General features: G+C 41.3%; 1 protein-coding gene across 1 annotated transcript in view; it reads left to right on the plus strand.

Moving 5' to 3' along the window:
• The window catches only part of COLEC12 (collectin subfamily member 12), a gene marked incomplete at both ends in the record, with an annotated part of 170554 nt that overhangs the window by 138504 nt on the left and 18778 nt on the right, over positions 1-13272 (plus strand). Inside the window, 2 exons of the mRNA XM_079718167.1 lie at positions 6779-6877; positions 7616-8662. Coding sequence (XP_079574293.1) covers positions 6779-6877; positions 7616-8662 — 1146 coding nt within the window. The remainder of the gene's footprint in view (positions 1-6778; positions 6878-7615; positions 8663-13272) is intronic.

The raw sequence follows: 13272 nt of genomic DNA on the forward strand, positions 1-13272 counted from the left end.
GTACGGAAGAGTTACCCAATAAAGTTTACTGAATGAATTAATGAGAAGATGGATGGATGGATGGATGGTTGAATTGTAGATTAGGGCCGACTTCTATAAAGGCAGTCAATCAATGCCCAGGGACCTCTAAGCCAATTGCTGCGACTCAAGGCCCTACCTAGAAGCTTAAAATCCTGAAGATTATTACTTGGCCTGCTCTGGGGTGTATCTCGCCAGGATGAAGGGCGAAGAGATTGAGGGGGTGAGACAAGTTGGAGGCCCCTTTTTCCCTCCTTCAGGGTCCCCATCCCTCAGGCTTCTACTGACAAAAATAAGGTAACACAACATGCAATTTTTGTCTTTTAAACACAGCCTTAATGAGCTAAAATGCTGATATTTTCCAGATGTGTTTTCCCTTTACTTGAACAGTGATTCCTCTTTCTTGCTGATAAGATTCTGGTGACCCAACATGGTAAGAGGCAGAAAGATAAGTTCTCCCTTCACACATCTCCCTTTGAAGTCTGGAGAAACTCGCTCCACTTAAAAAAAAAAAAAAAAAAAAAAAGGGAAGAAAGAAACAAAAAAGAATATTCAGTGAAAAAAGAGGTTTCTCTGGAGGAGACGTTGGAAGGAAGTAAAATAGAAACTCCTTTATTTATCAGAGTTTGCAGAGGCAATTCCATGGTGTTTTCCTCAAAACTGTTCTTTACTTCTCCTTTTATGTCACTTACGCAGCTACAAGTTAGGATGTAACTTAAGCTCCTTCCAGAGAATTTGCTGATCAAGTCAGAGGATTGCTGAGTCACCCAGACAGGTCAGTACACTGGCTGTGACAATGAGGCATGTCAGCCACTTTACAGAAAGCACATTCTCAGACAGTTACAGCTTGGTGCACCCTCTGTCCTGGACTCTTTGTCATCGGTCAGTGAAGCTTCCATGACAGAAGCCACCTCCTAAATTCAGTGGGTCATTTTTCCTCCAGAACATTCCCTGAACAGGAAAATCCTGTTCTGTGGTCCTGCCCAGCAGGCATCTACCTTAAGGTGTAATTAGGATAAAGATGAAAGACAGACATCTGAATCTGTTTCAGTAAGAACCTCCTCTGATGCAACATTCCTAGTCATAAATGTCTGCCTTGCTGCTCGGCTCTGCCAAGGTAGCAGTTACAGCTGGATAAGTAGGCTTTCAGATGTGCATCAGATCACACTGTGTAGCTGTTGTCAGAATCCAGGATAACACCCTATAACCAGATCTTCTGTATTTTTGTAATGAAATATGCAATAGTGTTCAAGGTAGAAATGTCTTTATTACATCACGAAGGAGCATAACTGGTATTATTGGGAAGTCCCAGGTACCAGTAGGGGGCGTGTTTCTCCCTCAGAACCACAATCAGGCTGGTACAGACCCTCGTGAGCACCAGGCAGGAGCTCTGTGCTCTGCTCTTGTTCCCTGTCCCCAAGGCCTGGGCCATGAGCTAAGTCTCTTGGATCCTCCATGTCCAGCTCTGGGCCACAAACCTGGCAGATACTTGGTAAACATCTGAGGATGATGACTGTAAAGGGAAGATAAAGAAGACATAGTCCTTCCCCTGAAGGGACTTTTCTTGGAAGAAACCATATTTAGGAAAAAGAAATACTGGATGAAGGGCAATGTGGAATTACAGAGCAAGCATGGATTTTAGAGTTAGATCTCCTGGCCTGCTATCCCACTTAGTCACCTATAAGCTGTGTGAGGGACTTCCCTGGTGGTCCAGTGTTTAAGACCCTGCACTTACACTGCAGGGGGCGTGGGTTTGATCCCTGGTCAGGGTACTAAGATCCTGCATGCCGTGTGGCCAAAAAAATAATAAAAATTTTAAAATTAAAAAAGTAAAGGCAGATTTTTACCCCCCCAAAAAATAAAAAAAAAATAAGCTGTGTGACTCTGGACAAGTTACTGAACATCTCTGAGCCTCAATTTTTTTCATCTGCAAAACAGCAATCATAAGGATTAACTGCAGTGATGATGCAGTGCACCTTGCAAAGAGTAGGCAATCCATAGAGGCTGTTTTTATTGCCATTCAGATAAAGAGTCCATTGGTGTGGAATCAGATCATCAGGCAAGCCTTAGCACAATGGGCTGGTGAGATTTGGAGTAGACCTTAAAGGACGGGTGGAATCCAGACGAGGGAGAAGGAGGTTAGTGGCCCAGGCCAAGGAATGATACCAACATGCTTTTATAGAAAAGGTATTATTGTCAGATGATCCTAGAGAATTGAGTTTTGGGTACTTAAAGAAGGGCAACACTTCAGATATGACACCTAAAGCAATGATATTTTGAAGGAAAAAATCTGTCGAGAAACACTTTCCAATAAAGGGGAGCCTGTGAAAAAACAGACTGCTCTTGACCCTTCTGTGTTTCATGTTTGTTTTCCTCAGATGAGAACAATCTACAAACTGAGGTCTCCCTCCAAAGATGGGGAGTTTCCAGGGTCAGAGAGGATGGTATGCCACTATTTTTCTGACAGAGAATTTGTGCTAATGAGTTAAGAGTAAAAAACAGTGAAAATGCTATGTGCTATTACAGCAAGTGTTACTTCTGGATCTCCATCAGTCTAGTATTTTAAAGCAGGTAGCAAGCTGCCAGTTTTGCAGCCCTCAAGTTTGCAGCTTTATACCCAGATCCTGTGTTTTTAAACACAGACACACAGGCACTGGTGCATGTAACGGATTCATAATCCTTGTGGGCGGGGCAAAGAGTTTCCTAGCACCAAAGAGAAACCTAACAGTTTGTTTTTTTTTTTTAATGAATGTATTTATTCCTTTTACTCTATACAAACCTGAATTATCTGTCTATGATAGTTCTGTGTTTTTAAAAAGTAAAATGGAAGAAAAATTAGAGAGGGTAGAAAATGACTGCCTGTCAGCATATTCAGAGGTTTCTTTGGCTTCCAGGAAAAAAGGTCAGGACTTAAGATCCTGTATGTGGTTTGAGGACAGACTGAGGCATGTGTTTGATTTGAGGATCAAAACTGAACCTAAACTTGTAAACATTCTTTTTTTTTTTTTTTAAAGGGTAGCTTTGCTAAAATGCAGATGAAACATTTTCTTCTTCCCATTTTCCAGGGATTTAGGAATGTGCATGCCTATCAGACAACCCTCAGATTATTATAACTATACCTCTGTGTTTATATAGTCATCTTAAAAAAACGATAATTATTCAACTAAATGCCATACTCATTGCCAGTGCTGAGGCCTCCCTGCATTGGTTGGTTTATACGTTTGTTTGCATAACCTCTAGCTCAGTCGATTTTTTTCCACAGGCGTCAGCAGCCAGCAGGCAGATTCTCATTTATTTAAATAAACGGTGTAATGAATAAGTATGTGATGAATACCTACTACGTGCCACACACTGAGCTAAGAGCTGGAGATAAAACCAACACAAATTGTCCTGCCCTAAAGGGTCTTAGAGTAGAGAAACCATGACAACACAGTGACGAGAGTCCTATAATCTGGAGAGAGACCCCTGCAACATAAACTTCAGCAAAGATTTCCCACAGGACGTGACCAGCTGAGTCTTGAAGAGCAAGGAGGGCTTAGCCTGGGGAAGAGGCCAGGGAAGAACATTCTAGGTGGGGAGAAGCATGCATGGAAAGGCTTGGGGGAGAAAGAGTGTTTGGTGCAAAGCACACATTTCATTATGACCAGACTATATAGAAGCTTGAGATAGAGCACGACGAGCTTCTCCAGGGAAGGTGCTGGGAGCCGTGGAGCCTGGTTCACTTTAGGTCACGCATACGCGTGGGAACATACTTCTGCTTCCTGATGGGAGCCTGGAGAATCTTCTCACACAGTCCCACGTGGGTGGAACGCTTGCTGAATAAAATAGACTGGGTCCATTGGCTGATAAGTAATATATAAAACATATTCATGCTTAAAAAATTAGTCATTATTTTTTAAAAAGCTATCGATACCAAGAGGGACAGTCAGACTTGATCCCAAGCTGCTAGAGGTTGGATCTCACAGGAGTTACTTCTGGAGGGATATATTCTTATTTGACATTTATTTTTTATTTTTATTTTTTCACTTAGTACACTTTATTTTTTTCTATCTTTATTTTTTTATTGAAGTATAGTTGATTTTCAGGTGTACAACATAGTGGCTCAATTTTTTATAGGTTATACTCCTTTTAAAGTTATTACAAAATAATGGCTATATTTCCCTGTGCTGTACAATATATCCTTGTTACTTATTTACTTTATACATAGTTTGTATCTCTTAATCCCTATCTTGCCCTTCTCCCCTCCCTTCTCCCCACTGGTAAACATTAGTTCTCTACCTGTGAGTCTGTTTCTGTTTTGTATATATATATTCGTTTGTTTTATTTTTTTAGGTTCCACATATAGGTGATATCATACAGTATTTGTCTTTCTCTGTCTGACTTATTTCACTAAACACAATACCCCCCAGGTCCCTCCATGTTGTTGCAAATAGCAGAATTTCATTCTTTTTTAATGGATGAGTCATATTCCATTGTATATATATGCATATATATATATAGATACATACCACATCTTCTTAACCATTCTTTTGTTGATGGTCACTTAGGTTGATTCCATATCTTGGCTATTGTAAAATAGTGCTGTTGTGAACATTGGGATGCATGTATCTTTTCGAATTAGTGTTTTCATTTTCTTCATATATATACCCAGCAGTGCAATCGCTGGACACATGGTAGTTCTGTTTTTAGTTTTTTGAGGAACCTCCTTACTGTTTTTCATAGTAGTTGCACCAATTTGCACTTTCACCAAGAGTGTAGTAGGGTTCCCTTTTCTCCACATCCTTGCCAACATTTGTTATTTGTAGACTTTTAGGACAGCCGTTCTGACAGGTGTAAGGCGATATCTCATTGTGGTTTTGATTTGCATTTCTCTGATGATTAACGATGTTGAGCATTTTTTCACATACCTGTTGGCCATCTGCATATCTTCTTTGGAAAAACATCTGTTCAGATCTTGTGCCTGTTTTTTTGTTTGGTTGGCTGGTTGGTTGGATTTTTTTTTTGGTGGTGGGGGAGTCTCCTGGAAGATGAGTTACAGTGACATGGCTTGAGTTGTAAGGAGCAAGAGACAGTTGTTGCAACGCCTCCATTCCAGATGAATAGGGAAACATTGAAGTCTCAAGAAATGTTGCATTGAAAGAATGAGAAGAAAAAGATGCTGAAATCAGAGAGAAGGTACACCATGTCTTGAAGTTCTGTGGTTTATAGCCTCATAGATAGAAAAGTAGATTAAAATTGGGTGATGCTGATTTCAAAAGGAGGAAAGGGTTAAAAGATATTTCAAAGATAAGGATCAAGATGTACCAGAGGTAAACAATTATGTCAATACCTACAGTCCCCACTAGGGAGGACCTCCAGGGAAGTGGTGTTATTGGGAAGGAATCAGGTTTTCATTTATATGAAGAGGTACAATATTAGAGAAGGTAGAAGACGAAAGAGATTATGACATAGGATGGATCACTGTTAGGGAGAGTAAGAGTTTTCTTCTTTATAACTAGAGCTTAGTGACCTGCATATTTTTATTCCAATAATACGAAAGATGAAGGCTGGTATAAAGAGAAGGAAATAGATGAAAGTGAGTCTGACACTGCAACTTTGGAATTCAGGGAAGCATCGAGGATGCCATAAATCAATTAAAAAAAGATATATATATGTGTGTGTGTGTATACATATATGTTACATATTCATTCTCTAAATTACAATAAAGTATAATTCAGTAAGTTTGGTGTTTGTATAATAAATCTGCCCGTTTTTTAATTGGCATGTTTGTTTTATTGATATTGACCTGCATGAGCTGTTTATATATTTTGGATATTAACCCCTATGGGTCATATCATTTGCAAATATTTTCTCTCATTCAGTATGTTGCCTTTTCACTTTGTCACTGGTTTCCTTTGCTATGCTAAAGCTTTTAAGTTTAATTAGGTCCCATTTGTTTTTTTGGTTTTTTTTTTTTGCTGTTGTTTCTTTTGCTTCAGGAGACAATTCCCAGACATTTTAGAATGTTAAACTTAAATTCATAACCATGGAGAATTACTGCCTTCTGAGAACGAATAATGACAGTGGCTTTAATTTAACACTGCATCACTAACTTTCCCTATCATGTACAATCAGGAAAATGCCGGGGAAAAAGTCTTCTTAGTAAATTATTATTTGGAAACCCACTTAGGCATCTTCTTGGGAACTGATAAACATTCACTTGTCACTACAGAGAAGCAGATTTTCAAGCCTCAGTGATGAACTCATGACAGAGAGTAGCAAACACCCTTGACTTTGCATCCCTTTTACAACGACTTTATGTATAGACTTGAGCTAGATGTTCTTTGCCATGGAATCTCCTTCCATATAATCGAGTTACACATACCAAGAATGGTAGGGAGTCTGATGAGTGACAACATTTTGTGTTATGCCTCCACCTATGGAAGTTAATATAAAAAATAACACAGATTGAGGATTTCTATAATACAAAAAATATTTAATGAGTTCCATACAATTTCTAAAATCTCCAACCCAATACAGAATCCTGAGAACAGCTTTTAAGAACATACAGTTCTCAACCAAGTAAACTACCACCGGGGTTTGTGACAAGTACGTTGCTTATTTTTCTAAAAGAATGGCTTTTTCCCTATATTTAATTTCTTTTATACTCTTTTTCTTTCACTCTGTTTCCTTTATTCTGTAATGAAATGCTGTCTTGTTGAAACTGAAAGATAAAATATGGGCAGGTGTGTGTATTAATCCATTGATTTCCAAATCTTAGTTGTAGAGAAAATGGACAGTGTTACAGGTGGCATGGAGACATCTCGCCAAACCTATGATGACAAGCTCACAGCAGTGGAAAGCGACCTGAAAAAATTAGGTAATCTGCAATGAGAGTGAACTATTAAGTTGAATCCCCTAACTCAACTCTATGTAAATGACCACAGCTTTTTAGAATGACATGGCTCTAGTCACATTCACCCAGAAAGACTTTAAACTTTCATGTTGTGTGTTGAATCCTTCCTCATGATTTAATTCAAAGACTTTAAAATTTTAAAGTTAAGGACCAATTTTGGAGTTGAATTCCACTCCCCAGAAAACATTATTATGTGCCACATAAAACCTGAAGACCAATCCTGATCAAAAAGAACCACAAATACCCTTTATTAAAAGCTCTTTTATGAAATACTCAGTAAATTCCTATTTGAAATATTTTAAACCTCATAAAAAATTGTAGAAATTAATTAAAAAAATAAAAGATCCCAGCCTATTCTTATCCTGTGATTTTTTTCAATTTTTAAAAAATGAATTTTGGTGAATTAAACAGAAGATTATTACCTTCTTGACGTCCTTCCCAGTGCTCTAGAATCAGGCAAATTCCCCCTCCTTTGAGATAAGTGTTCACCCAAGTTAGTCTGTCCTAGTACTCAGTAGCCTTTCCAATTTCTGAGGACCCAGTTTTAACAGAGATATGGATTTTACTACTGCAGTGCAGTCTGCATATCCCACAAGTTTTATGTATGAAATAGAGCACATCCCAGTTAGGTCTCTGGGATCTGTGACCTCACCTGAACACTTCTCCATGCCACCAATCTGAGTAACACGTGTCTTATTCCAGGGGACCAAACTGGGAAGAAAGCTCTCAGCACCAACTCAGAACTCTCCACCTTCAGGTCAGACATTCTGGATCTTCGTCAGCAACTTCGTGAGATTACAGAAAAGACTAGCAAGAACAAAGATACGCTGGAGAAGTTACAGGTGAGCGGGGATGCACTGGTGGACCAGCAGAGTCAACTGAAAGAAACTTTGGAGAATAACTCCTTCCTCATCACCACTGTAAACAAAACCCTCCAGGCATATAACGGCTATGTCACAAATCTGCAGCAAGACACGAGTGTGCTTCAGGGCAACCTGCAGAGCCAGATGTATTCTCACAACGTGGTCATCATGAACCTCAACAACCTGAACCTGACCCAGGTGCAGCAAAGGAACCTCATCACAAATCTGCAGCGCTCTTTGGATGACACAAGCCAGGCAATCCAGCGAATCAAGAATGACTTCCAAAACCTGCAGCAGGTTTTCCTTCAAGCCAAGAAGGACACGGATTGGCTAAAGGAGAAAGTGCAGAGCTTGCAGACGCTGGCTGCCAATAACTCTGCCTTGGCCAAAGCCAACAATGATACCCTGGAGGACATGAACAGCCAGCTCAGCTCCTTTGCAGGGCAGATGGACAACATCACTACAGCCTCCCAAGCCAATGAGCAGAACCTGAAAGATCTGCAGGATGTACACAGGGATGCAGAGAACAGAACGGCTGTCAAGTTCAGCCAGCTGGAGGAGCGCTTCCAGCTCTTTGAGACCGACATTGTGAACATCATTAGCAACATTAGCTACACGGCCCACTACCTACGGACACTGACCAGCAACCTGAATGAAGTCAGGACCACGTGCACGGATACGCTGACCAAACACACAGATGATCTGACCTCCTTGAATAACACACTGGCCAACATCCGTTTGGATTCTGTTTCTCTCAGGATGCAACAAGATTTGATGAGGTCGAGGTTGGACACTGAAGTGGCCAACTTATCAGTGATTATGGAAGAAATGAAGCTGGTGGACTCCAAGCATGGTCAGCTCATCAAGAACTTTACAATACTACAAGGTAAGTGAAAATTCTTAATTTGTGTTTGTATTAGTTATCTATGGCTGTGTAACAGATGACCCTAAGACTCGGCAATTTAACACAATAAGCATGTATTATCTCATAGTTTCTATGGACCAGGGATTCAGGAGCAGCTTAGCTTAGCTAGATGGTTAGTAACTCTCATGAGGTTGTGGTTAAGATATTGGCCAGGGCTGCAGTCTTCTGAAGCCTTAACTGAGGCTGAGGATCTGCCTCCAAGATGCTCATCCACACGGCTCTTGGCTTGTCAGCTGTTGGCAGGTGGCCTCGGTTCCTTACCATGTGAAATTGCTTGAGTGTTCTCACAACATGGCAGCTGGCTGCCTCCAGAGCAAGTGATCCAAGAGAAACAGAAAGAAGGAAGCCACGACACCTTTTATGATCTAGCCTCAAAAGTCACATACCATCACTTCCACCACATTCTCTGATTTAGAAACAAGTCACTAAGTCCATCCCACACCCAAGGGGGAAGGGAATTAAGCTCCATTTCTTGAAAGGAAGCATAACTAAGAATTTGTGGACAGTGCTCAAATGTGTTCCATTAAATATTTGTGGGATGAAAGATTGGTTAACTTGGATTTTCTTAGTGCCTAGCTATTTTAGTGACATTATAAATCAGGCTCCTTTGGAAGGAAGATTAATTCTTTTAGATCATGGAGTTACCATTAAGAGATTCCTACTTCTAAGTGTCATGAGCAGATGGATGGTTGGCCATTACAGTAACTGTTAACACCACAGAGGAGGGGAATAATGGACTTACATAAAAATCTGAGTTTTGCTCTCAACCAGATCATCCCTATAAATTGAAAGTTTTTGGATTAGATTAAGCCTACTTCTGAAGATTTGCAGCAACCATATATTAATAGTATTTTCAGTCTTAACTATTTTCACAGGGTTTAAGTTGAAAGTACTGAGTGGAAGATGCTGTGCTCGGCGCTCTGGGGTGTACAAAGGAAACCAGTTGGTCTTTGCCCTCATGTAGCTTAAAATCAGGAGAATTTTAGGGCAAAAAGAGACTGGCTATAAGCAAAAGTAATCCTGATTTTCAAAAAAAGGGGATAAAGGTAGAGTCTACACACTGTGTAGAATGGGGAATTTGCCTTCAAGCCCAAGAAAAATTTGAGAGATTATGAAAAGGATAATTTTTGAGTTTTCAGGAATGCAATAATCATCAGAATTAATTCACTAAGAAGAAGACTGGTGAACCTAATCTTATGTCCTCACATTAACAGAGTTAGTATATTGTTTAAACTAGGAGAATGAAAAATAGCATATCTGGATTTCACCAAGGCACTTGGCGGTGATACCCTTGAACAAGATGGAGCAATCAGTGCTGGTTTATAGCCCAGTTAGATGGGTTTATTGGTTGTATTCATTTTCTGTGCTGCATAGCAAATTACTAAAAACTCAGCAGCTTAAAACACCCACTTCTTATCTCACAGTTTCTGTGGTCAGGAATCTGGGCACAGCTCAGGTGCGTCCTTTGCTCAGGGTTTCACCCAGCTACTGTCTCAGCGAGGAGCTGTGGTTTCATCAGTCTTGACTGGGGAAAGACTCATTTCCACACTCCTTCACGTTCTTGGCAGAATTCATCTGCTTGGACTGTAAGATCGGCTGTCAGGTCCTAAAGGCCACCCCCAGTCCTTTGCCATGTGACCATCTCAAAACATTACAGCTTCTTCAAAGCCAGCAAGGGAGTCTCTCTCACTCTAGTTGGCAAAGACAGAGTCTTATATAATGTAACCTAGTGAAGGGAGTGACATCCCATTGCCTTTGCCATATTCTATTGGTTAGAAGCAAGTTAGAGGTTCCATACTTAAGGGGAGGGGATTATACGAGGGCATGAGTCATTGGGAGTCACCCTGGGGTGTGACTGCCATACTATTGAATGACTGAGTATAAAGAGTGATAGTTCATGAGCCCCTCTGAGCCTGGAGGCAGATCTGGATGGCAGATGGCAGGGACCTGCTCAACAGCTTTGCAGGGACTCGCTTGAGGATGTGGATGACCTGGTCATCCAATACTTGTGTGACATGAAACTGTATATACTATTTAATGGATGATAGAATCATAATCCAAAATGATCTGCAGAGGCTGGCATAGTAAAGAGATGCCAACTAAGTGAAATAAATAGGGAAGACATGTAAAACCTGCTCGTACATAGAAAAGACCAAATACCAGTGTTGATGGGAGGGCATGGCTTGGAGGAAGTGTGCAGGAAAAGCATGGGGATTTTAGTTGACTGTAAGCAACTAAATGTGTCTTCCAGGGAAGTTAATGTGATCTTTGACCGTATTAATAAAAATATGATTTCCAAAATGAGGGAGGTGATATCTTAGAAGCATGGCAAAACCACTCCTGGCGGATAGTGCGTATGTTGGGGAGCCCCTTTCAACAGGGGCGCTCACAGACCATCATGCTCGGAAAAATATGACCAGGATGATGGGGTCTAGAAATGATGTGCTGTGAGGAAGGACTGAAGGACCTGGGAACTTTAACCTGTAGGAGAGACAGCTTAGTGGGGAGTAAGGCAGCTGTTTACAGCTATTCAAAAGGCCAGCATGTGGAAGAGATTTTAAATGACATCTGAGGTGCTCCAGAGGGTGAAACAAAGACTAGTGGGTACTCATTAAAGGAAAATAAATTTTGCTTTTATATAATGTTCCTTATAAAAATTGGTGTTGCCTGAGACTATAATGGGTTTCCTGAACCATAGGCATGCCCCACCTCTGGAGAGGTTGGACAGTGCCCATCAGGGTATTGTAGGTATGAGTGATACTCTGAATAAAGAGGTGGGCTTTCAAATGACCAGAAAGTTCTTCAGTGCTTGATTTATTTTTTTTCCTATTCTTTCTCAACCTAAATTCAGGATGAGGGCAGATCTCAGCAGACGTGCAACCTCAGAAAATAAGAACTTTCTAATTGTCTCTTAAAGTTGTTATACCTTAGGCAATCCTATCATGGTATTCTGGATATTTTCTAGCTATAAATTTCATAGTTTTATTATTCCATGGGTTTAATTGTTAACTTCTCTTGTACAAAGAAACTTCTGACATATTTAGTTTACAGACAGTGCAGCTTAACAGCTAAGGAAGGGTATGAAAAGCTCATGGTTGAAGATTCAGAGCCCGGCTTTAAATTAGTTAATGTTTCCATTGTTCTGATTATTTTTATCAGCTGATATTGAGTGTGAGAGGAATGAGGGCTTTTCATGAACCATCCTGGTGAGTCCTAACACCCACTCTCTATGGCAGGTACTCAGAAAATCATCACCTGTTTATAGATGAGGAAACTAAGGCATTGAGAGGTTTAAGGAACTTGCTTAAATTTACAGAAATGATAAGTAGCTAAACAGGATCTGAGCCCAGTGTGTCTGGTGCAAAGCCCATGGTGCGAACCCCATTGATAATCACAGAAAGTGCACGCCCCGCTCCCAGCCGTCCCGAGGGAGCCTGTGAGAGCAGGGAGATGGGATTTCATTCTACGTGTGAAGGAGAGTTTTAAGGAAGGTGGTGACATGACCTGATTTATATTTTTAAATATAAAAATATTTATGTTTTTAAATATAAAAATATTTACGTTTTTAAATACAAAAATAAATGTTCTCTGCGGGGAGAACAGATTCTGGGGGAGTGAGCCTGGAGGCAGGGGTCCAGTGAGGGGAGATGGACCAGTCATGGGTGACGTGGGCTGGATGGTAGCAGTGGAGATGACAGAGGTGGGTCTCCTCAGTCAGGAGGAATCATGGAGGTAGAATCAAGGACAGCCCTGCCCTTCCCTGGACAACAGGCCGTGCCCACCAGGGTGAGGAATCCCCGGGCTGGAGGGGCTGTGCAGTTTGGAGTCTGTGCCAATCCCTTCTTGACTACGTTTGGTGCACAGGACACTGGATTTCCCTCCCCGAAGTGTCCCAAGCCCAAAGGGGCAGCCAAGAGGCACCAGTACATCATAGGAGTCGGGGTGCTGTGGACAGAAACTGAACACGGGGTTAGGGGCTGCTGCCTGCAGGTAGACGAGGCTCACGGATGCATCAGCCATGGAGGGCAGGGGAAAGGGAGGAATGGGTGTCTCCTAAGTGTTTGGCTTGAGCACCTAGGCAGATAGCAGTACCAAACAGGAGATGCAGAAAGGGAGGTCTGTTTAGACGTATTAAGTGGGAGATGTCACTTAGGGTGAGGTTCCTGGCTCAGTGTCTCTGAAAGGCCTCAGAGTTTGGTCTCTGAATGGTATTTTCTTTTTTTTCATATGCTTTCCCATTTACATTTATCCTTGGTCTTCTCATTACCTGAGCTTTCTGTGAGTTGACCTGAGAAACTTCTCAAGCCAAGCCACCCCCTTTCTATTCAATGTGTTCAACTTCCTGCAGGACGGGAATGCCCACCGGCGATTCCAAGAGAACCAGAGACTGGGGGAAGACCTCCACTTCCAAATGCAAGCGTTTCCTCCCACCCTGCATCTCTAGCGCCTTTCCTCTTTCTCTGTACGCACATCCCACCCCTGAGGATGAGAGACAGATGGGATAAAACAGGAAGGAGCAGGATGGGATTAACACTGGCTTATGCTGGGTTTGCCTCTGCAAGATTCAGAAT

The sequence above is a fragment of the Hyperoodon ampullatus genome, assembly GCF_949752795.1.
Source record: "Hyperoodon ampullatus genome assembly, chromosome: 13".
NCBI lineage: Eukaryota > Metazoa > Chordata > Mammalia > Artiodactyla > Ziphiidae > Hyperoodon > Hyperoodon ampullatus.